Source organism: Trichinella spiralis (genome assembly GCF_000181795.1).
Source record: "Trichinella spiralis strain ISS 195 chromosome Unknown Scfld4, whole genome shotgun sequence".
Taxonomy (NCBI): domain Eukaryota; kingdom Metazoa; phylum Nematoda; class Enoplea; order Trichinellida; family Trichinellidae; genus Trichinella; species Trichinella spiralis.
The window spans coordinates 10,597,677-10,622,957 of NW_003526943.1; the positions used below are offsets into that span (position 1 = coordinate 10,597,677).

A 25,281-nucleotide genomic window follows, 5' to 3' on the forward strand; every position below is an offset into this window, starting at 1 on the left:
CAAAACTGCTCACAATGTTTTCAATAGATTGAACATTTACTTAATTATCATACAATAATTAAAAGTGCACAATGAATTTGAAATTGTTGATATATAATACAATTATATTTAACAAGTTTGAAATGTTGCAATGGCATCATTTTCAACCAATCATTTAATAAACATTGATTATTTATAACATTCAAAAGATGCTTTCTTGCTTGTTATTACTAGCTATATACTTAAAAAGATGATAATTATTTTCTATAACATACATTATTGCTATACCTATATATTGCTAACAATAATCATGTGATAAAATATATTTTATTGCATTTACTTCATTATATAGGCATGTTTTCAGAATTTTCATAAATCTAATTCATTATTTATCCAACTTGAACATTATGTTCAACAAAAAAAATTTATTATTAGCAACAGTCATTTTTATAAACAGCAAAATTATAATATTAACAAAACATTTCTTTGGAAAATATTTCATGTTTGTCACATCTATTTTTGATTAGCAAGAATTTTTGTATAAGTTTAAAATAACTACTTTGAAAATATTAAAATAATTTTTCTTCATTACGATATAATTAATAACAATAATAAGCGATAATACAGAATCAATATTTATATATAAATACTTTTATGGAAAATTAATGATTTAAATTTTATTTAAATTTAAATTACTTTTTAATGAATATCATATTTGTTGTGTTTTTTGGTAATCTATGAAGTTTTCAATTTTCTTTAATAATAAGCATAATTTTTACTTCCCATATTCTGTATTAGTTTATTTTTTTGCAATTGTTCAATAAGAAAGTAAAACAATGATTGAACAAAAGATGATCGATCACTTTCATTTTCACACTTTTATAAACAAACAGATATGAATATTTGTTGCTTATATTTCCTTCAAAAAAGAATATAGTATTTATTATAAAATGTGGTATAATAAATTTTCATTCACATTTATCACTTTTCAGAATCAATTTAAAAAATTCCTTCAAGTTAAAATTATTACAAAAGCTTAAAATTAGAGCATTCCTTGCCCATGCATTTTCCATTTAATGATTTTATTTTGAACAAATGATGCAGTTTAATCATTTATTAAATATGTGATTTGGTTAAAATTCGTTTCACTGGTGTAACATTAATTTTTAAGTTGCCGCATAACTTTGAACAGTATATTGTAATTTGAAATTATCCATTTTTGCAACTGTTTAAATATTACATCAATAAAAAATATTAGTAGCATTAAACGTAAATAAATGAAATTTATGCGTATGTATAATGGGAGAAATGCATAACACTCCAAAATATTTACAATTTTTCAAAACAGAAGAAAAATATGCATGCAATATTATCAATTGCAAAACGAAGCTTATAAGAGATCAGTCAGTTTTGTTAATAATAAAATTCATAACTTACATCAGTTAACTTTCTTTTATTCAACAACTGAAGAGTTATGAGAAGTTAATAAAACCATAATCAATTAAATTATTTTTCCACTTTCAGCATTTTTCAGTGGCATTTCAACAAATGACGCGAGGAAAGATAACAGAGATAATTTTTCACAGATATTTTTTATATCACAATAATGTGCCACAATGTTGCATTATTTTCATTCGTATATACATGTAAAAAGTTTAAAAGTAATGAATAAAATTAAATAAAATGAAAACAGTCGCAAATGGAAAAAAAATAGCTATTTTGATCTGTTATTCGAATTATTTGAAACCGCAAACCGATTAATCAACTAACATTAGTAATAGACTATTTTGTATTTTGAAAATGTCAACTTAAGAAACGTTCGATAATTAATTTGAAAGCACACAAAATATTCAAATTAAAACTAGTGTTTTTACTTTTAAAAGTTAAAGTTAATTTAAAGTAATGTTTAGTTTAAAAAACAGTTTAAAATAAAAAACTCACTTTTCAGCGCGCTCGATTATTTTTGCATTCAGATGTGGCGAATTGTGAAGCAAATTAAATTGAGCAAATGTTCTCTAGAATGGCATTATCATTAGCATAAATAATACCAAGTAGATTCATTGAAATTTTATTTCCAGCTCAGCTGTGTGTTCATTTGGTGAAATAAAATGCGACAAAGACAAGAGTAGGAAATCAATACAAGTCTAACAATAAATAATGCTTCATCAGTCGAATTCTTTCTATTCTACAAATAAACATTATTCAGAATCAATTTTCGCTTCTTTTTTGTAACATATAAAAAATATTCTTTTATTGTGCATCGGCAGAAAATTTAAAATAGAAAGTTTTCAAAAATTACTTCACTTGGATAATTTGCCATTCAACGCTAACGTTTTTGGTAAAATGCAAAATAATTTTGCTGCATAAGTAAGCAGAAATGCATAATGTGATGCAAATAAATTTATTTACATTTACATTTTGATCACTGTTCAATTAATTAAATTCAATAAAAACTTGAAATCATCGACTAATATTTGCATGACTTTTGTTTATTTCAAAAATTACATTCTCATGCTGTGCGCATTGTATTTAACCAAAATAGCAATGCAAAATTGCACTTTCCATTTTTCCCTTTCATAACAAAAGGAACAATCAATTATACAAAACTGGCAAACCTATGACTTTGTCAATTATGAATTTTATTTATAAAAAATGATATTTATAAATTTTATTTAAATTTTATAAAATTTCTATGCAATTTTTGTTGTTGAAAACATTTTTTTGACTGTTTGAATACTACATTTACATGTGAAAATTATATTAAATAAAACAAATCTCATTACTTTTGTAATGTAACTTTTTCTTTTAACACAAACATTTTCGATTTCTACAACAATTTACAATTAACGACATCAAACTGAAATCTTGCATACAATGCTAAAATAAATCGATGCATCATAATATACAAGTCAACATGAAGAACACTATTATATATGAAATGATAAACGCCGTGAAATAAATCAATATATATGTTAATTTCAAAATTCAAGTTTAAATAAAAAACAACAACATGCATTGCACTGTATAATATATTTGCTAATATTCAAATCATCAGTGATTCACAAAAACTGTAGAACACCAAATTTCAAACGTAAAAGAATTCATCAATGCCTTTTCTTATTTACTTACTTTTATTTTAAGCAGTTTCATTTTGATTTCAAACGTATTTAAACAGTTCATTCCACGTGTTCCTGGTAATTTCATTTACGATTCGCTGCTTCATCAGAATACACCAACTGCAAACTCAAATGTGCAAAATAACCAAATATTGCCTGATCGAAGTTATAGATATAAATGTGCGCTATTAAAAAAAAAGATAAAAATGGCCTCCTAAAAGTGTTCAATATGAAACTGCCATTATAGTAAGCTGTAAATTATAGAAAGCTGCTGACAACAGTGATTAATTTCTTGATTGATGCAAAACCATATATAACGTTTACTTCTGCTTCGTATGAATTGAACAAATAATCATTTTCTGCCATCAGAACAAAAAAAATGATTCGTCAAATTTTTCTCTGCGACGCTTGCAATGCTTGGTCAAGATCAGCTATCAAATCTTCAATATCTTCCAAGCCAACGCTGAGTCGTAAAAGATTGTCTGAAATGCCCAACTCGTCACGTGATTCTTTCGAAACTGACGCATGCGTCATTAAAGCACTAAACAAAGTTTTAGTTGTGAGGAAGTTGGCAAGGAAGAGAGGAATAGCAAAAAAGAAATTTCATATACGGATGTTCTGCTAAACTTTCATATCCTCCCAGAGATTCAGCTAAAGCGAATATCTGCAATATGAATTTTCACGCTTGTTGATGCAAATAAAACCAACAGCTTACTTGAAGAGATTTGAGAAATGTTTTCGATGCTTCCAAATCACCTTTAATGTAAAATGAAACCATACCACTCATACCTTTTGTCTGCTTTTGGTGTATTTCATATTCCGGATGTGATGGCAATGCTGGATAAAGCACTTTTGTCACGAGAGGATGCTTTTCGAGGAATTTCGCCACTGCGAGACCATTCTCGTAATGACGTTGCATTCGAATATGAAGCGTCTTGATGCCACGATTTACCAGAAAACAATCAAATGCTGATGGTACGGCACCCACGGCTAAAATTAGATCAACATTTGTAAATTTTCAAATACATCACCCACCAATATTTTCTTTTATTCAAACTATCCTTTAAACAGTTCAATTTATTTTGCACTATTTGCATATTATTTTTAAAAATATTGTTAAAATATGAACTTTATACATTACTATTTAAAATTTTTACGTTATGCATTTATTAAAGATTATATGTATATGTAAATTCTTATCGCACATCAGTTTCAATACGTTGTCAATTTTACATTGTCACGTGTAAAACGTAAATTAAATTAAACGTTTAATATTTAAAATTTCTTCACATACCCAACTGTTGAAATTCCAAGTGTTCAGCAATTTGCTTATCATTTGTACAGACACAACCCATGACAACGTCCGAATGTCCTGTAAAAAAAGAAAATGTACATTGATCATTTTGAAAATAAAATGTTTTGCTCAATAAATCTAAAAAAAGAACCATTTATGTATTTCGTTATTGAATGGATGACCATATCTGCACCAAGATCTAGAGGTCTCTATAAGCATATTATTAATTAAACGAAAATGTTATCTTGCCTAATAGATCAACCTGAAAATATGGTGACATGAAAGTGTTGTCCACAACTGTGTAAACTCCGGGGAACTTCTTCACCTCAGAGCAGACAGCTGCTATGTCAGTTATACGTAAAAGAGGATTTGATGGGGACTCAATCCAAACTAACTATAACAAATAAATAAATAAATAATACAAATAAATGCTAAAACAACTAAACAAACTATTTGAAACAAACAATACAACGTCAAGCATGATGCATAAATGTTATGGAAATAAGGAAGAAATTATTACTTTAATTCCATGTTCTTCAATAAATTTTCCAATATTTTCTGCACTGAGAATTGCTCGAACGCATTTAATTCCAGCTCTGGAAACGATGCGATTCAAAAATCTAACCGTCCCACCGTACATGTCGTTGCACGCAAGAACAGTATCACCAACGGTCAACAAGCTCACAACCGCCGCAGAAGCCGCAAGTCCACTAGAGTAAGTGCTACCTGAAAAGCTTTATTTTTCTTTAATTCCAATTTAATCATTAACATTTTTTATAAATTAATATATACATATGCATGTAAACTTTCTTACAATGCTTTGCTGCTTCCAATGAAGCTATGCATAATTCCAAAGAAACTCTGGTAGCATTCCCAGCTCTTGAATAGTCGAAACTCTAAAATAAAACAATTTTCACAAACAAATAAAATTTTCTTATCAATTTACAATTATTATATAATTTGAGCATATAATTAAAAAAAAAGAAATATCAAATGATACTTAAATTGCAAAAACAATCTCAACAAAATTAAAAAGCTCTTTACTTAACCCGTCTAAGTCACTTTTCATTGATTTATGGATTTACTTTTTAAATGCAACTTGTGCAGTGAAATAAAAATAATTGATTTTAAAGTACAATTTTGCAAACATTATTTTTAAATTTTTTTTAAAGTAAATAGTATTTAATCGGCAAAGAAATAAAAGCACAATTAACATGCTAATTAAAAAACCAATTAGCAAAGTGTAAAACTAATAATAAATCGTTATAATAATGGATATACAGAAAGCAAGTTAATTTTCAAATCAACATCAAATCTTCATAAAATAAATTATGCTGCACAATACTATTAAATTGAACACTGACTATTTCATGCAAAACATATTTACTTTACATTCATAAAAGATAAACAAACGAACAAAAGCATGCAAACAGTTAACAATACTATTATTATTATTATGCAACTAATATTTGTCATAAATCACTTGTAATTAAAAATGATTTGCAGCTTGCTAGTTAGCATATTAATCACATCACTTACAATATGAATTGATTAACAAAATAGAAAATCCAGAAAAATAACTTTAAAATATTAATAAATTTTGCATATTGGACAGAATTGATTAAATTCACACGACATTAATATTATTGGCAAATAAAAGTTCACTCTGTATTTTGGTAATGCATTACATTTCAATAACACGCTATAATTTCAAATCGAACAGAAAAACTGTCATCTAACGTAATATCATTAAAAATTCATACTTTTGGTTCACCAGGTGCAGGTTGCTTAAATGTTGTGGCTAAACAAATAGGAGGTACAACTTCATGATGTGCCCATTGTTCTGGTTCTTGTCCAACATGAAGAGCGTCAGTAGCAAAATGGGAAAACGTAGACATTAAAGTCCAACAATCTAGAAGGAATGAATAGATATGCAAATTATGTTTCATACAACATTCAGTACATTCAACGCTCGATAAAAATAAAAGTTTCATATAATCAATTTTTTATTAGTAAGTAAGGTTAATTGATAGCAGTTTATAATTCATTTTTCAATGCTTGTTATTTCTTAACTCACTAATATATTTCCATAAATGATCAACATGATTATACTTAATTTCATAAAATTTATTTCCAAATAGTTCAACAGTTTAACAATTCAACACTAAACAGTTGAATATTACACTGTTGAATAATTTTAAAGATGAAATTCATTTCAAATACTACTGACATTTTCATGACAGCAGTCCACATTTATTTAGGTTATACTGAGAAAGAATAACCAAAAAAAAATATTACTGACAAATTATGAATCATATATTTCAGATAACTTGAAAATTACATATTTTAAACTACTGAGAAATAAAAAGAAGGACAGTGTGATAAATGAATGTTTCATTTTGATTATATTAATCAACATTACGAATGTCATGCCAAATTCAAATCTAAATGTATGCTACAAATGTAAAATGTAAAATGAATATGATATTTTGCTGTTAAAGCAACACTAACATGTAAAAAAAATTTTCGATTTAAAAGTAGCTCAGAAATAACTGACTATTTATTTAATCACATTGTTTCCATGGCATTTACTAAACTGCTGTTGAAATTACTTGAAATTATTTCTGAGAAATATTACACAGAAACATTACACACGCAAAAATACATACCTGAACAAATGCAAATTATTTCAAATTAATTATTTCTACCCTAATTGTATAATATCTGATGAGAATAATTCAAAGTACAACTGCTTCGACAAAAATAACGTACCAACTTCTGCTGAGAATAGTATTAATGAATAAAGCGCAAATTAAAAAAAAAACATACCTACTTATTAATGAAAATAACCTTAAATAGAACTGTCAAAGAAGTGCTTTATAATAGGCACTACTGTTTGTTTAAATAAATGATGAAACAGGGACTTAAACATTATTAATTAAAGAACATTTATATGACGTAGTGGATTTGTATACACATGACGTTGATCTGTAATCATAAAGATATGAATGTAGAATTTATTTAGTCATTCAATATTTTCCCCAAATTTGTTGTATCGAATGAAACAAACGAAATTATTCAATTCAGATATTAGACATATAAGAAGAAAAACTGAATAAATAAATTGAATCATTGAATTCCATTACTTCAACTTCACTTGGCTGATTTATTTCAATAATTTTCAATTCTGCACAAAAAAATTTCATGCAATGAATGCCTCAAATCCATTTTAAATATAGGAATATTTTTGAAGTTTACAATACTTTAAATTGATCTCATGCTAACAAATAAAACATTATTTAATGATAATTTAAATATTCTATTACAGTAATCAAGTATATTCAGAAAATGTTTCAATTATTACACTCCGTTGTTAAATATCATGCATATGTTTATCTTTGTATAACTATTTATAATAAAACATTTTACGCGATGTTATTAAGATAAAATATATATTTAAAATATTTAAGGTTTAAATTTGTATTGTCAGAGCATTTCTCTTCAATTTAGAAGGTAATACCTAATTTTTTATACGTACAGTATAGATTGGTGAAAAGGTAATTTTGAAACTTTGTATTCAAGAAGATTTTTTAGGTTATTGTTGGATTTTTATCACAACCATGCCAGAGATAAAGATTGTTCCACTTGGTTAGTGTTAATATATTTTACATTAGTTTTGGCGACTGGCATACATTTATTCATGTTTCTGTTTTGAAACTTTTGACGTATTAAATTTTACGTTTTATTAACTTAACACAGGAAATTTTTATATTCATATAAAACACATTGTTGATAGGGCAGATGAATGTAATTTTCGCACCCAGTAAATTAATAATACGACTAATAATATGTTGTACCTTCTGTTCAACTTGAAATTAAGTTTTTTGCAAATATTTTTGAATTTTGTTCTACAGCGATTTCAGTAACAGCTTTTTCCAGTTTATTCCAATATTATAATAATGAAAAACGATTTTTGATAGCATGTGATTATGTTTCTTTAGTTGTATTTATTTTTATATCTTTGTTGATGTATTTTCTTGCAATATTTGTAATTCTCAATCACTTTTATTTATAATAAATGTTTAGTTACACATATGCTTTTAAAACGCTTTTAAATTCTTATTGCTATCAGTAAAATTTTGTTGATGCAATTGAATGACAAGGGTGAATGTGATGAATAAATAATCTTCATTTTAATACAGGTGCAGGCCAAGAAGTTGGTCGAAGTTGTATTCTTGTCACTATTGGAGGAAAGAATGTCATGCTAGATTGCGGAATGCATATGGGTTTTAACGACGAAGTATTCTTTCATTTTTAATATTCTTTGTTTTTTGAATTTTAATTTTGATATATATTTTATTTTTATTTAATGAACTTTGTTTCTATTTAAATAATAATTTACAAAGATTGCTTAATATTGTAGCGTCGATTCCCAGATTTCAGCTATATTACTCAGAAAGGAAAATTGGACGACTTTATTGATTGTGTAATTATCAGGTATATTATTTTGAATTAGGTTTGATTATTTTGAGCATTGAATATTTTTTTATGAATTTTAAGTCATTTTCATCTTGATCACTGTGGTGCTTTGCCTTACATGACCGAGATGGTTGGTTATAACGGCCCAATTTACATGACCATACCAACCAAGGCAATTGTGCCTGTGTTACTTGTAAGAAGAATTTAATTTGTTGTTATGTGACAATTAATTTAACAATGCTATGTTTTTATAGGAAGATTTTAGGAAAGTTCAAGTTAAGTATCGAAATGATCCTTTTATTTTTACTTCAAACATGATCAAAGATTGCATGAACAAAGTGAAAACGATCAGCTTGCATGAAGAGCTTATGGTATGCAATGTTGAATTATATTTTTATGCCAAACAATAATTGCTAAAGTAAAACTGCAGTAATGAACTGTTGTGTAACGTTTGCATTTGAAGAATTGTTTGGTGATTAGGTTATTAAGTTGTTTTTGATGCTATTCTGGACATTTAAGCCTTTTAAAATTTGATTAACTTTCCACTTATATTTTACATTATTTTGATAAATAAATAAATATGTGTGTATGTATGTATATATGTATGTATACATGTATTACTGTTTTATGTTGACAACCAATTGAGAATCAAACCATATTATGCTGGTCATGTATTGGGCGCAGCAATGTTTGAAATTAGAGTTGGTCACGAATCTGTTGTATATACGGTAGTCATAATTAATTGAATTACCATTTATAGAATTACGATGCTGTCCGCTTTTAGGGGGATTTCAATATGACACCAGATCGACATCTGGGTCCAGCGGAAATTGACCGCTGCAGACCAGACGTGCTGATCTCCGAGTCTACATATGCGACGACCATTCGTGATTCAAAAAGAGCTCGAGAAAGGGATTTTTTGAAAAAAGTGCATGATTGTATAAATAATGGTGGAAAAGTTTTGATTCCAGTTTTTGCGTTGGGTCGAGCTCAAGAATTATGCATCTTGCTCGAATCATACTGGGAGCGTATGAATTTGAGCATTCCGATTTACGTATCGAAGGGAATGGCAGAAAAAGTAAGTAGAATTTTGTTATCTGTTGTGTCGTGCATTAGTGGATTGATTTTGTCAGGCTGTCGATTATTACAAATTATTTGTCACTTGGACAAGTGAGAAAATTAAGAAAACATTCGTGAAAAGAAATATGTTTGACTTCAAGCATGTATTGGTAAGTTGTTGGAAGCATTTTTTATTGTAATAACACATATGCATAACACTGCATCGGCTATTTTAATACTGGCATTAATTATTACATTTAATTTTTTTAGCCATTTGAAGATTCATTTGCTGACACTCCAGGTCCAATGGTTGTGTTTGCTACTCCTGGAATGTTACATTCTGGACAATCGTTGAAAATTTTCAAAAAATGGGCTACCAATGAGAAAAATATGGTTATCATGCCTGGCTATTGTGTTCAAGGTACAGTGGGATCAAAACTGATAGCTGGAGTGCGGAAGTTGGATTTGGAAAACGGCGCTACAGTAAGTGTGACAATTGGTGGTAGTAGTGTAAAATTCGAATTAAAAAAGTTTTTTTTTCTTTTATTTAACAGTTGGAGGTTAAATTGTCTGTGGAATACATGTCATTCAGTGCGCATGCCGATTCCAAAGGCATTGTTCAGTTGATTCGAAACTGCGACCCCAGGCATGTGCTTTTCGTGCATGGTGAAGACTCTAAAATGGAATTTTTAAAGCAAAAAGTCGAACGTATGCTGTGTAAGTTTTTGTTTCATATTCCTGCTAATTCATTTTGCATTTTCTGCTATTGTTGTCATTATTATTGTAGCGATCCCTGTGTTGAAGCCTCGAAATGGACAAAACGTGGCAGTGAACACGATTCCATCTATCGTCATCGAGACGTCGCCGCAGTTGTTGAAAGATTCATTGTCGAACTTCAATCATCCAGTTGATCCAGACATATTTCAAGCTAGTCTATTTGTTGACAAAAATTTGAAAAGTATAGAACTATTACGAAGCGACGAAGTGCTCAAAAGAATGGAATGGGAACCACATCAAGTTGAGTTTATTCTTGATGTGGGTGTCTGCGAGGGTGGTTTAAATTGCTTGCTAGAACAAATTCAGCAGGAAATGTATGAGTAAGTGAATTTTTTCAAATATCCATATTATGTGATTATTTTCAATCTGATGATTTGTAGAACTGGTCGATTTCGATCCCAATTCAAATCTGGAACCAATGACCTCATCATAGACAATGAGGTGATTTTGAGTGTTTATAGCGAGAAAGAGTTACGTGTGGTCTTTCAGAGGGGAAAAATAGGTATGGTAACAAAGATCATGAAGATTCTTAAAGACTGCACAACGTTGAGTTTATCTCCTTAGAAAAATGTTCAGCTTAAAAATTATATATCTATATATATAACTATACATTTATTTAATATGAACTTTTAATAAAATATTGAAATAAATTTCATGAAATATTTTAAATTTGTTTACTATACGAATGAAAATGACCACAGGATGAAATCTTGAACTTTATTATCTTTTACCTGCATTAGTCTATTACAGTAGAATAGCTGGAGGTCAGTAGTTGTCTTGTCTCGTTCGAAATGCCAATTTTCACAATAATTACAAATAAAAAAACTGCACCGAAAGATTTTCACCGATTGCTAACAGATCTGTTGGCGGAATTGCTGAAAAAACCGAAAGAGGTATGCATTTATATTGATTTCATTTCCACTGATATCGCACTTTTTTGATTTAACTCTATTCTGCGTCATATTATACATGATCCGATTTATATAGCATTACAAATTAAACGTTCATGGTGAAACTAATAAATACATTAATAGCATCCAATAAATATATTAGTGCAGTGGTTTCCAGCGTTCTGGGTACTGTGACCTACTTTTCAAACAACTAGTTTTCGCGTCCCACGTAGCATTATTAAACACGAAAGACTGATTTGCTTCGAGCATTTTGGTGTTATCAAGTTCATTAATGCATTATTATTCATAATGGAGCAGATGAGAGTGAGAGAAGGATGGGCTTTTTTCGTTTCGGGTTGCCTTTATCACGGCACATGGCCCAGTGGCGTCTGTACAAACTGTGACCCAACTGCGTCATGTTATTCATTTACATTAGGCTGACCTTTGTCTTTTATGAAGACGTTTAGCTTGTTGATGATTTTTTTTGCCTCGAAAGCCGTGACTTACCACAACTTATCTCACTACCCACCAATTTCACGAATCACGACTCAGTTCGTGAACCACTGTATTAGTGTATTTTTCAATACTGTTTTGTAAAAAACATTTATAGCTATGTATTTACTAATGGAAGAATTCATTTATCATTTTTAACGTTTATTAAAGTTAAATTATCATCCTTACGGTGTTTGCTGAACTACATATAACTAACAAATTTTTAAATCACTGAGAAATTTTATGACGTTTCATTAAATGAACAGCTAGTGGTGGTTGATTTATTGCTTGATCAAAAAATGGAATTTGGCGGCGCTGATGATCCTTGTCTGATTGGCGTAGTTCGAGCGGTTGGAAGAATCAGTGCAGAAGAAAATGCACAATATGCCGAAAGATTGAGTGAATTTCTACATCAGCAATTAGGCATTCTTCCACAACGGTGAGACACTATATAAGTAAAACGTTCTTTAAATAACTCCTTTAAATCTTAATATACGCTTAAACTGCAATTTATTTTTTACATTAAAAAAATATAAAATCATTGGTAAAAAAGAGAAAATAAATAAGTTAACTTGAATTTTAGCTTGTTTACAGTTTCTTCCAGGACTATATTTTAATCTCTCATATGTAAATTTATTTCCCACTTTGCGGTAGAAATATAAGTGTATTAGAATGATGCAATTTTGTGACCTCTCACTGATGAGTAAAATATGTAGAAATGAACCTGCTTTTTCTTTTTTAGAATGTACATACGGTACTTGAATATGGACGGCTTTTACGTTGGATGGAGTGGCTGTCTGCGAGCGTAGATCTTAGAAAGGAAGAATATTATGAAAGTTAATGTCATATTAGCTAAATACTTATGAACTTTCTTTTATAATTTTTATTTATTCCTGAACTTCCTTTCTATCAGTTTGTGTATCCAATAAAATAAAATATGCTGTAATTATCACAGTTTGTGCATTTTCTGATTATAAGCGTGGTTTCACGGGAATATATTTATCAGCTTTTTTCGATGCGCTTCAAATAATTTAAATTTTCGATTGTTAGTGAAAAATGCCGATTTTTACTCTGAACACAAACATCAAAGCTACCGATGTTCCGTCGGACTTTTTGTCCAGCACAAGCGCACTTGTTGGTAATATATTATCAAAACCAGGAAGTGTAAGATCTTTTTGCCGTATATTGCGCGAGCTTTGAATTTTATGAACATATATTTCAGTATGTAGCTGTGCACATCAACACAGATCAGCAGTTGTCGTTTGGCGGAAGTACAAATCCTGCTGCATTCGGTACTCTGATGTCGATTGGTGGAATAGAACCAAGCAGAAATCGTGATCATTCGGCCAAACTGTTTGATCATCTTAACAAAAAATTGGGCATTCCAAAGAATAGGTAATAGCGACAAACAATTGACAATGTTTCGAAAGAGATCGTTTCAGAATGTATATCCATTTCGTCAATCTGAACGGAGACGATGTTGGTTGGAACGGTACTACATTCTGATCGAATTGATTGATGATGATGAAAAGAAAAAATTAGATTTATGTTACCGTAGCTTTTCAGTATATTTTTTTTAGTGTGAATGATTTGGTATTGGTGAAAATTGGGTGTTTATTTAATGAATAGTCAGAAATTGAATAACTTGCGATTGATTTGCATGAACTTGACAATTAGTGATTAATAAATATACATGTTACAAAGTGAAAAAATGATGCGAAATTGTTCAGTTTACGTTAAAATGTTATTTTGAAGCTGTAAAATAACATTCAACATTTACTTAAAAAAACATATATACATTTAATTTCAATAAAATTATTAGTATATCCTGCTGTAATTGTTTAAAATAAAAGTAAACAAATTGCTTTTTATTTAATAAGTAATAACAGTCTGCATTTTGCAATGTAGTAAAAGTATCCAGTTCAATTCGGCTCGACTGAAAGCATTAATTACCACTATTTGTCAAATGAATAAACTGATATAGATACTTGTTGAGAAATCTTTTCTCTATACTTGCTCATCAATTTTTAAACTCCCTACGATCAAAATATTGTTTACTGCAACCAAACAATGGTGACGCAATGTAAGCTGACACCCTTGTTTTTCTTGACGGTGCACAATGGAATGGCAGTGAAACGGTCAAAGGGTCAGCGTCCATGCTGTATAACTGTCACAACCTCGGGGATCAGTTACTGACAACTTGTCAAAAATGAAATGTTTCTGGCAGCGCGGCTGTTCCAACCAATCACCGGAGCCACACAGATTAAACGGTTGCACAATCAACCCATTTTAATTGGATTTTTCCTCGGAAATTTGAGCCATCAGATGCGGAATGAGGTCAACCAACATGTATAAATAAGAGTGAGGAGGGAGGAGGGAACAGAAGCAAGAAAGTTAGCCTTGCAAACGTCTGGAACCGCTATTCAGCTATTGTATGATTCCCCGTTCTTGATAAAACAACATCCATTGTTTCGGATCATTATAAATAAAAAGATGCAGTCCACCTACAAAAGGGATCTTCAAGTCTGACTAAACATTTCTTAAGAATAATGATTTTTAGAATCGAATATGTAAATTGTACCTTTTTATCATATAAATACCGTATACAATGATTCCGCAGTGGAGTATTTTTACTGCTTATATTACGAGTTTCAATTGTGTGATTTTTGCAAATTTTTAAAAATGCATCCATCTGACGTTTCAAAACTAGCCGTAATTATTGTTGTAAGTGGAATGGTTGCATCGGCCATGTTTACTCTTTTGCCTACCGCTTATCCGGAGCATTTTGGTAAATAATAATTTTAATTTTGGCGAAAATAATAACTTGAAAAGTTATTTCAGGTTTCGTTAAAATGACCAAAGAAAATAACAATTCCGAAGTGAAACAAACAGATTGAAACTTGTATATAGTTGCAGATGAACATCTGTTGAAAAATTAATATTACTTTGATTAGATTACAGATTTTCATTGATCCTTTTCATGTTCAGTAAAGAATAAAATTTTTATTCTTGGCCAACAATTGATTTATTGCACAAATGGGCAATTCTGATGGATGTTGTAATAAAGAATTATTACTGTAATTTTTTTTCTTTTGAATATAAAATCACCTGAGCAATGCGTTGACGACAACGTTCGCGTCGAGCTGTTTCAAATCTTTGTACGTCTGACCGGTGCCGACAAAAAGGATCGGCTTACCGGTGATGTAAGTCATAGAAACGGCGGCGCCGACTTTGTCGTCGATTGTGTCGAATTTGGTGAGCATAATTCCGTCGATGGGCGTGTCTTGTTGGTCGACGGCGGCGCAGTCGATCAGAGCTCGGCTGAATTTCTGCAACTGGTCGACCGCCTCGTTGCCGACCAACGCCTCGCCGACGAACAGCACCAAGTCGGGCTCGTTGACTCGGATCAGCTTGCCCAAGGCGCGCATCAGGGGCTCGTTGTCCTGCATCCGGCCGGCCGTGTCCACCAACACCACGTCCAAGTTGTTCGCCTCGGCGTAGCTTATGGCCGAAGCGGCGACCGCGGCCGCATCCTTACCGTAACCCTGTTCGTACAGTTGCACCAGACCCGGGTGGAGTTCGTCCAAGTAGCGGACGTGGGTGCGGAGCTGTTCGACTGCCCCGGCGCGGAACGTGTCGCAGGCGGCAATAAGCACCCGGAAGCCGTTCTCGTTGAGCCAAAATGCCACCTTGGCCAAGTTGGTCGACTTGCCGACGCCGTTGACACCGCAAAAGACGATACTGTAGCACCGCGCAGATTCTCTGGCTTGGAAAATGTCGCGCAACAGGCAGCTGTTCCTCTCGGGCTTGAGCAACAGCTGCACCAAGCACTGCCTGAACGCATCCCTGACCACGCCGGCGATCAAGCTGAACTGACCGACCACACTGCCCCGCAAGCTGGTGCGAACCGACTGGCACAGCTTGTCGGCCACTTCTGCGGCCACATTTTTCCCAATCAACTGTTCCTTCATCTTTTCCAACGGTCCGAGCAACAAGTCGTCGGTCAGCGTCTTGTTGCCAACCAAACTTTGAAAAGCCGCCAAAAGACCACCACCGCCCTTTTTCTTGTTGTTGGCCGCCGTGCTGTCGAACTGCTTTTGACCACTGGTCACCGATCTTTCGTCGTCCTCTTCCTCGTCCAAGTGGTCGTCGTCACTCAGACCACCCAGTTCACCACGCATCTGGCCCACGTAACGCCTCTGCTCTTCAATCGACGCTCGGTTCAACAGTGGATCCACTGCCGCCGCCGCCCCTGCCGTCGGATCGCCGGCATTGGTCTGACTGCTACTGAAATCCAACTCGTTCATGTCGTAGAACTGGCAATTGCCGCCAATTTCATCCCAACGGCGATTTTCTTTGACCTTTTTGCGTTTCGAAGTCGAATCCGCCGCCAATTTGCCGCCAGAACTACTACTCGATTTCTTCTCTTTCGCTTGGGTTCGTTTCAAAAAATTCTCACGCATTTTTGCCAACTTCGACTCCACTACCACCGTCGAGCTGCTGTTCTCCACGGTCGCGTTCGCATCCAATTTTGTTGGAATACCACTCGCGGGCACTGGCACTGCCGAATTCACGTTTTTGCTGTTGCTAGCGGTGTTGTTCTGCTTCTTATTCTTCTTCTGGCTAGCATCAACAAGCAGCGTGGCGTTTCGCTTCGCTTTGTTCGATTGTTCGAACGTGCGCATCGTTTTTGCCGGTAATTTGTTGTCTTGAATTCGACAAAATTTGCGAGTCAAGTGGTTAAATGTCGTCAACACGTCGGCAAAATAATCACTGTCGCATCGTTGTAACAGGGCGCCACGGTCCCGCAGTACCAGATCGTACTGTTGGGCAAAGATGTCGGCGAATTCGGCCAAAAATTCATCTGCATAGCCGACCGGCGAAACACTCGGATAAGCCAGCAAATAGATGAGCTCAAATTTGTTGTCCAAGCACAAGTGGAACGCGAAATCGCCGTACTCGTGCACCGCCTTGTCCATTCTTTCGTGCAGCACGACCGTTTTCAAAATTGCGTTGATGCCGGCGCTGAGCTGCTCCGACGGCGGTTCGACGTTCCACAGCACGACGCCTCCTTTGGTGAAAATGCACAAATGTTCAATCATTTGTCAAACCGATCCGACAGACGACAAAGAGGAAAAAAACAAAAAATGCTCTACAGTACGATTACGTCGATGTTCTAAAAATCAAGAATTAACAACTGGTTACTGTAGTATTGTACGATGTTCAGTCGATGAGATAAAGAGGGAAAAAGTTTTGGTCGATAATTCAAAAAAACAATTTATTCATATATTTTTTTTCAAAATTATGTTTGACATTGAAAACTTGATTTTTATTTTGTTGTTTTTGTACTGTACATTTTTTCAAACTGAACGAGCAGTTGTTCATTTGTAGGCGGATTCTTGAATAGACTGATTTTATAAATGCCACGGTTGAACAGTAAGTTGACAGTGATCAGTTTCAGTTTCTTTTGTTTTCAAGGAATTTGTAAAAGTTGAATCGTTTGCAGATTAATAAAGCTGTTTGAAGATGATGATGACGTTATTTCAACGACTGTTCCTCCCCAAGAGACAGTTCAGGTGAGAAATTTGTTTCAATCGGAATATAATTCAACTTTTCTGAATACATTTTGTTCGATTTTGTCTTTTTTCATTGAACAAACGTGATTTCAAATTTGTAATTTCCATTTCTGGAAGAGTTGCATAATTTACCGTTTGACAATGAAAATAGTAATTGAGCGAATGTTGTACGAGAACATTTTTCGTTTGAAAACCACCATACATTCATTTGGTTCGGATGAAGTTTCCAATGTAGGAGGTGGATTTTTTCAGCACAACCTCACTGCTAAATTGGATCCATCTGAAAACAAGATTTCGCGTGGTCGACAACAGCGACTTGGGCAAGCAGGCGATGCTCGGCGGCAAGCCACCCTATTGCATTAGAGTATACCGGCAGGGTCGGTTGGGCAAGAAGGCCAATCGCGGTCAGCTTGGTGACAAAATTTTGGTCGCCATCAAAGGAGAACTCCGCCGCGCTTACATAGTCGGTTGGAAGGCCCACCATTCGCAAATTAGACACGGCGTTCCTCGTTCCGACTCGAACAATATCGTTTTGTTGGATGCGAATGAAAATCCATTGGGCAACAAAGTTCTGGTTCCTGTACCAGCGTGGCTTCAATCAAAGCCTGATTTAGCGAAAATTGTCCAGTCTGCATCGAAAGTTGTCTGAAAATTACTCATTTTTTGATTCTCAAGTTACTTTGAATAAAACAAAAATTGTAATGCTTTGGTGTGTCTATATTATTTCGATAGCGGTGAGTTTTGTAGTGAACAAGTTGATCAGAAACTTTTCAACAATGGAAATATTACATTTCAAATTGTTTCACCAATTTAGAATTGCAACAACTTTTGTAGGGAAAATTACCTTCATTCACTAATTTATCAAATACTACTGTAGCAACAATTAAAATGTACAAATTTATCAGTTAGTATATTTTTCAATGAAGTATTTTTGGTTGAAATAGAAAAGTTGAAAAAATAGGAATATTTTTAGAAATTTTTTTTTATTTTACAGTGAGTGATTTTTATTCTTTTATTATTTTTTTGGGAAATATACTGTATTTTTCAATTATTTTACGGGTTTTTTGTTTTATTGATTTTAATCTAGATTTTAAGTATCAGTATAATGTTGAAAATATTAAGCTTATAGAATAGAGGAGATTTGTTTTTACAGCTGCTCTGATTTTGCAAATTGTCTACTTATCCGAAAACCAAACGCAGTATAATAACATTTGCCTTTTTTTGAATCTATATTAACAGTTGGCCTGTCATATGAAGCATCACAGCTTGGTTGGGTTTTTCATAAAATTGTGCTATAGCAGTTGTGTTGGAAATATCCGTGCAGCTGCCGTTGATTTTGCTTTCTTTTTTTCCCCCACTCATCCCACTGAGAAATAGCATGGGTTATTTATTGCAAGTTTGAAACCCTACCCGTAAGGTCGTTTGGCTGTTTTTTTCGCAAACCAATATTTATTATCCATTTTTTCAGCAATTAAATTTTAATAATTATTTTCAGAAGAAAACTATTTACAGACATCCTTCACGTTTTATTGAAAATTTCAATTTTTTTTAAATTTGGTATGTTTTTTTTGCTTTTTTTGGATTTTGATAATAATTCAAAATGTAGAATAGGAACTTTTACATGTTGTTGACATGTTTGCACAAAGTTCATTGTATTCTTCTAGGAATGTGTAACAGCTTTAATAAGTAAATTTTGTGATTCAAGTTTTCGTGGCAAGTTTGACTGGATGAAATTGTCCCAAAATTGGAAAATACTTTTCAAATAGCATTTTATTCTTAACTTCTTTCAAGAGGATGCAATTTTTATTTGGTAGAATTTATAATAATTATATTGCCATTCAACTTTGGCACATTAATTTTTTGATTTTCAAATAAAACTTGCCACTTGAAAATGTCGATAATTAAATTAAATCTGAACAATTTGTTGTTACGTTTCATTTGGACAATTTTACTTTGTAATTGTTTAATTTTTGAATATTTTCAAAGAAAGTAAATATAGTTTCAAGAAAAAACAAGTATAACTAACGTTGAATGAGAAATTTTCAGCAAAATTTAAATTTCACACAAAATATGCTTATTCAAATTAACATTTGGTCGACGTGGGCTTTTGTTGTTTGTTCTCCAATGTTGCGTGAAAATTGTTCAGAACTGGTTCTCGAGTATGCTTCTGTGAATCACTCCTACTCACTCACTGACTCATTCACACGTTCAGTCGGCTGGTTGCTAGCTGATTTTTTTAATTTTAAACTGCGTTGCTTTGAAGCATGTCTGATTGTTTTAAACAATTATTATTATTCAAATTGTTTCACTCATTTATGAATAGCATCACAATGTTGAACACTTTGAAATTTCATATCTGGTAAGAAAGATCACGTTTGCATTTCACGTACTTTGTCATTACTGTAAATAATTTTTTTTATTTTTGAATTTTTGATATCTGTTACGCGCATGTATCAAACAAAGCAAAAATATTATGCCAAATTTGCTACACGTAAAGAGAGAGCAATGACTAAGCATCGTTTGTGCAACTTGTTACATTCCCACTGCATGGTAATCTACGATTGTTTTGCATATTTCAATTTTATCACGTTCTGTATAAAATTTATTTTGTTGTCATTTTTGTTGCATTGTTGGTTTGGAATTTTTTACTAAAAAGTTACATTTGCATGAAATGGCAAATTCATTTGGAAAAGGTTATCAATTACAAGTTTTATCTGGAACATTTTTTTTCATTAATAGCAGTTACTTTTTTGTCATTTTTATTTCACTTTATTTTGAAAATGTAAACGTATATAGAAAAAAGTTTCTCTTAAATTTTGTTTCTTTTTTCTGCAAAAATTCTTTTCTCACCATTATTTTAACACAACTTCATTTTCAAAAGCTTTTCGAATACATCTGCATCGATACGAGTATGGTTGCAATGTAGTCCCTGATGGCAGATTTATGATAATTATACAAATTTTCATGCATCCTTATTTTTATTGAATGTGTTTGATCGAAACTTTTTTTCTTTGCAACTTTTCAATCTGTTTCTTCAGCAGATCAACTAATAAGATAATTCTCCTCATATGTTTGTATTTTTTCAAAATTAATCATCAAAAAATAGTTTTTTTGTAAACTGTTTAAGTAATAACTTCGATAAAAATGTTGTCATTTGCGTTATTTATTGAAAATTCAGAGAAAAATGTTATCAATTTGGTAAAAGCAGAAGAAATCAAATGTGTATGCGTGAATTTGCATGTTGTTTGGGAAACTTTCTTGTTTTGAGAAACTTATTAAACATTGATTTGATTGATCGTTTATTTATTTCTTTTTTTTAAGGTAATTCAACTTCAGTTTTTACGTCCGCAGTCGATCGCTCCTGCCTTTTGATACTGTAATATTTGTACTGACGCTCAGGCTTATTGTGCGTTGCAGCGGCAGGTTCACTGACCTGTTCTGACGAAAACTGTTCAAATTCATTACAATGGATTTTTGAATTCAAAATGGACCTACACCAAAAATATTTGCTCGCCGTAGCCTGCTTGGGAACAATATTTCTTATTGTTGGCATCAGTGTGGTCATTGTCACACCAAGCTATGTTCACAATGCAGTTTTGGATGTAAGATGTTAAAAATGAAAAACAGGATATTCAAATTGCTTTTCATTGTTTTTCTCTTACACACGTACACGTACAGGCAGTGCTGTTGGAAAACGGAAGCGATACGGCAAAGCTTTGGGAAAATCCGCCTTATGATATGAGCCTGCAATTTTGGTTTTTCAACCTCACCAATGCTGACGAAGTGGCCTTGGCTTATGCAAAGCCGATGCTTTCCGAGGTCGGCCCGTACGGCTTTGAGTTAGTATTCTTAAAAGATCTATATTTTTATATATGCCTGAAGAATTTCAATTTATTTTAATTTCAGTGAACATCAGAAAAAAATGGCTGTTGAATATCATGATAATGGTACGATCAGTTATAAGAATTTCAAATGGTTCACTTTTAATTCAACAAAATCGTGCTCATCTTGCAATCCGAATGATTTGATCACCGTACCAAATGTTCCATTTTGGGTAAGTTTGTCTTTCTTTGATTAGCATTTTATTTTTTTGCTCATAGTGGACTTGTTGCACATTATTGTATTTTATATGTACAGATTTGATGGAATAATTTTCTTACTATTCATATTTTTAATGTCTAATAACAGAAAGCCTTAGGATAGATGTTCGTTTTGTATAAATTTTACAAATTGACCCTGAAGCGTGTGATTCACAGTTACTTCTTTTTCTGATGACCTCTAAGGAAGTAAAAATGTCAACTTTTTTCAAAGAATGCGTTTAATTATGCTATGCGATTGTAATTTATTTTTATTTCAATTATGAAAATTCATTCGTCTTTTCTTATAACATACCAAGTGTCATTATTGAATGCAATTCCCTACATGGAATGGCTAATTTTAAAATTGAAAAACTGAAAACCAGACATTATTTGTACTCATTTTATACAAACAATATTTAAAAAAAATATATCCATTAAAAATGTATATATTGCGTTAAATTTCACTTTTTTCTGTGTATATGTTTTTTTCATTATCGTACAAATTATTTTACTTTTTTCTGAAAGGTTTTATCATGATATGATGATAAGTCGAATTGTCATTTAGGTAAAGTGTACTTTTTTTTGTTAGGTTTATCAAAGTGTATTGTAATTATTGCGACATATTAGACAATGGAACATGTTTTGTTTAATAATTTTTTCAAATTAACATTTAATCAAATTACCCTTTCATGTAGTATATAGTATTTGACTTGTATATTTTTTATTAAACTTTTTGATTCAATTTGTATATAATCAGTTTCTTCAAAATCGTAACCTGCATTTTATTTTACCATTACAATGAAGTTTGGATTGGTTTTGTGGCCATGAAGCGAACAGTGGCATTGAACTGATTTTTCAATTATTTCAAATTTCCTATCTCAAAATAGCGGTTTCAAATTGAAAATCTGGAAGCTTGTTTTTTTTTGTTAAAAAAATACATTTTCGATATCAGATAGCAGAGTTGCATGAATTGCAGAATTCGAATTGTTATATAATAGATTAATAGGTCATATTGATGATAATAGAAATTATTATTATTTTTATTTTTAGACTCTGCTTCACAAATTACGTCAGAGTGGAACTCCAGTTGGAGTGAAAAAGTTCATTTCTTTCGGCTTGATTGGCTTAGGCGAAGGGGCATTTATAACACGTTCAGTGGATGCTTTGCTTTTTACCGGCTATTTGGATATACTGTTCTCAATGGCCAAGGCGATGCACTGGCTTGCACCGGATTTCGACTTTCCCGACCGCATGGGTTTCATGTATGGAAAAAATTACAGCTACGACGGTCCATATTTGATCAATTCAGGTGTGATGAATTTGACTCAAAAAGGAACAATGGAACTGTTCCAAGGGTCCACTTTTGTAAACTATTGGAATAGTGAATGGGCGAACATGATCAATGGTTCCGGTAATCCATGCAAGCATGCATTCCATTTGTATTTGTATATTTTTATGATTCTGTTCCAGATGGTTCAGTATATCCTCCATTTATGGATCGATCGCAGATTTTAAAATTGTTTTCACCTGATCTTTGCCGGTAATAGAAATAAATGTAAATAAAGAATGTTGCTTTATTTATTGATTTTAATTTTAAATTTTAGTTCATTGTATGTTCGATACGATTCAGATGGTATGGTGGATAAATTAGCCACATTACAATTTGCTATACCTGAAGATGCGCTTGATGATACAACATCTGAAAATGCGGGCTTCTGCTGGCCCACTGATATTTATTATCCAAAAATACAAATTCCTGACAGTAAAAGTGGTCTGGCGTGTTTGCCTCCTGGTCTGCTCAACATATCCAAGTGCCAGAAGGGTAAGTTGTGAAAATGATTATTTTATTGCTGAAAATTACTATTGCTTCTTCAGATGCACCGATAGTTTTGTCCTTTCCGCATTTTTTGTTCACTCCAGAAGAAGTTCAACAATCCGTTTACGGAATGCATCCAGATCCTGCACAACACAAAACTATACTTGAATTTGAGCCGGTATTTAATTATTATCGTTTTTTTTCAATCAAATTCCCATATTGTTGTTGATATCGATTCAATTGTTGAAATATCACAATTTCACAATTGTTTCAGTATAGTATAATGGAATATTGCAAAAGATATTAATTGAGAATTTAGATAACTGGTATTGGAATATCATTTCGTCGTAAATTGCAGATCAATGTAGCCGCTGTGCGTGATAACGATTTCACGTAAATTATTAATATAAAATGAAAAGCAAACGAAATTTCTATTTGTGCTTTCAATAATTTAGATCGTTGAAAAAATTCAAATCTGCAATAATTCCCGTTTTTTGGCTCAACGAAAGTGCGTATTTGAATGCTGAAACTCGTGAAGCGTTGTGGCATCGATTATTTTTACCGCAGAAGCTTGCTTACGGCTCTGCTTACGCTTTAATTTCACTTGGCACGCTCATCATTGTTCTTACTGTTTCACTTTTTGCCGTCAACACGTATATGTATGTTATTTAATTTTCTTTTTTTTTCCAGCTGAATATTATTATATTACTTTTATCGTTGTTGTTATAGGAGAAGAGAATTGAGAATGGAATCTGATTCTGTGTGAAAATTTTTGGTGAAATATGTGAAACGCAGTTCCTGCCGGTTAGTGTAAATCGACGAGCTACATACAATCGCGCGTGAAAGCTATATATAATATTTCCTCTTTCGGGTCAATTTTTTGGGATACTATTATTATTTTTATTACTATTATTTTTACATTTCAATTAATATTCGTTTTTCGTTCATTTTACATCTGTTGAAACTGTATGCGCATGAAAAGTTACAGTTGATGTATTGCCCAGAAATTGATCTCTTTTTTTTATAGAGAGGCTTTTAATTTTCCACTTGAATCCAGAATTCTTGAGTATTTTTTATCTCTGTATTTTATTGTCATCCATGCTGTTATTATCTTTTTTTTGTATTTTCATTTTTATATTTTCCCCTTATTGATGTGAACAAACGGGTAGCATTATTTGAATCTTTTCATTTTGCGCCTCTGTGCATCATCTATACTTCTTTATGTTTTACTCTTTTTGAGCAGAGTGGAACGGATTTCAAGAAGCAGTTTATTCATCTTTTTAAAGTTAGAAAGTTAATTATTTTGAATGTGAGAATTTTTGTCAAAGAAAACTTTTTAATCGTCAAAAATTATCCTCTGTGCAAATATATCGATATTATATATGTATTAATTGATTGATGGCCTACAGGCATTCATATAGTACAGTGCAGTGCACTGTCAAAGAATTCTTCTCGATCAGGAGAATTTTATTTTTATAAAAAGATTTTTCCCAAGTAAAAAAGCATTACAAGCAAAACAGACGAAGGGTATGTTTTTTTTTCAAAAAGTGATAAAATTTTAAAAATATCAGTTGATTTGATTTGAAAAACTGTCTTCTGAAAAGAGAATTATTTTGCATGAAATAAATTTATATTATTTTTAAATTCACATTATCATCAATTTATCTGATTTAATAGTTTTATTTTTTTCGGAAACTTTTTGAGTTTTCTCATTTCCAGAAATG

At 32.0% G+C, this 25,281-nt stretch overlaps 8 protein-coding genes across 8 annotated transcripts; 6 read left to right on the forward strand and 2 right to left on the reverse strand.

Annotated features, from left to right (window-relative positions):
- Positions 1-3,482: 3,482 nt before the first annotated feature.
- On the reverse strand, positions 3,483-8,079 carry Tsp_06337 (cystathionine beta-lyase). The gene is made up of 11 exons (XM_003378361.1): positions 8,059-8,079; positions 7,252-7,312; positions 6,153-6,301; positions 5,182-5,285; positions 4,910-5,123; positions 4,652-4,783; positions 4,541-4,598; positions 4,390-4,467; positions 3,811-4,085; positions 3,707-3,759; positions 3,483-3,636 (listed from the first exon to the last, which is right to left on the reverse strand). Exons 1-11 carry the CDS (start codon positions 8,077-8,079, stop codon positions 3,483-3,485), a joined length of 1,299 nt encoding a protein of 432 aa, XP_003378409.1.
- Tsp_06338 (putative metallo-beta-lactamase domain protein) lies at positions 8,010-11,268 on the forward strand. The gene is made up of 11 exons (XM_003378362.1): positions 8,010-8,037; positions 8,592-8,689; positions 8,813-8,886; positions 8,950-9,061; positions 9,123-9,239; positions 9,653-9,946; positions 10,002-10,097; positions 10,198-10,410; positions 10,482-10,644; positions 10,715-11,024; positions 11,085-11,268. Exons 1-11 carry the CDS (start codon positions 8,010-8,012, stop codon positions 11,266-11,268), a joined length of 1,689 nt encoding a protein of 562 aa, XP_003378410.1.
- Positions 11,269-12,385: 1,117 nt separating this feature from the next.
- Tsp_06336 (macrophage migration inhibitory factor) lies at positions 12,386-12,895 on the forward strand. Its single transcript, XM_003378363.1, has 2 exons — positions 12,386-12,525; positions 12,829-12,895. The coding sequence occupies exons 1-2, from the start codon at positions 12,386-12,388 to the stop codon at positions 12,893-12,895; spliced, it is 207 nt and encodes a 68-aa protein (XP_003378411.1).
- Positions 12,896-13,134: 239 nt separating this feature from the next.
- On the forward strand, positions 13,135-13,793 carry Tsp_06335 (macrophage migration inhibitory factor). The gene is made up of 3 exons (XM_003378364.1): positions 13,135-13,250; positions 13,309-13,481; positions 13,529-13,793. The coding sequence occupies exons 1-3, from the start codon at positions 13,143-13,145 to the stop codon at positions 13,590-13,592; spliced, it is 345 nt and encodes a 114-aa protein (XP_003378412.1). The 5' UTR covers positions 13,135-13,142; the 3' UTR covers positions 13,593-13,793.
- Positions 13,794-14,768: 975 nt separating this feature from the next.
- Positions 14,769-14,983, forward strand: Tsp_06334 (conserved hypothetical protein). The gene is made up of 2 exons (XM_003378365.1): positions 14,769-14,874; positions 14,928-14,983. The coding sequence occupies exons 1-2, from the start codon at positions 14,769-14,771 to the stop codon at positions 14,981-14,983; spliced, it is 162 nt and encodes a 53-aa protein (XP_003378413.1).
- A 207-nt stretch (positions 14,984-15,190) lies between these two features.
- Tsp_06333 (signal recognition particle receptor subunit alpha) lies at positions 15,191-17,188 on the reverse strand. The gene has a single exon (XM_003378366.1). The coding sequence runs from the start codon at positions 17,186-17,188 to the stop codon at positions 15,191-15,193; it is 1,998 nt and encodes a 665-aa protein (XP_003378414.1).
- Positions 17,189-17,506: 318 nt separating this feature from the next.
- Positions 17,507-18,311, forward strand: Tsp_06332 (putative ribosomal protein L14p/L23e). The gene is made up of 3 exons (XM_003378367.1): positions 17,507-17,514; positions 17,593-17,662; positions 17,898-18,311. The coding sequence occupies exons 1-3, from the start codon at positions 17,507-17,509 to the stop codon at positions 18,309-18,311; spliced, it is 492 nt and encodes a 163-aa protein (XP_003378415.1).
- A 2,836-nt stretch (positions 18,312-21,147) lies between these two features.
- Positions 21,148-24,323, forward strand: Tsp_06331 (CD36 family protein). Its single transcript, XM_003378368.1, is given in 11 exon segments — positions 21,148-21,264; positions 21,341-21,501; positions 21,569-21,716; positions 22,792-23,003; positions 23,022-23,152; positions 23,212-23,281; positions 23,346-23,563; positions 23,617-23,735; positions 23,877-23,950; positions 24,013-24,210; positions 24,287-24,323. The coding sequence occupies 11 exon segments, from the start codon at positions 21,148-21,150 to the stop codon at positions 24,321-24,323; spliced, it is 1,485 nt and encodes a 494-aa protein (XP_003378416.1).
- The last annotated feature ends 958 nt before the right edge of the window (positions 24,324-25,281 follow it).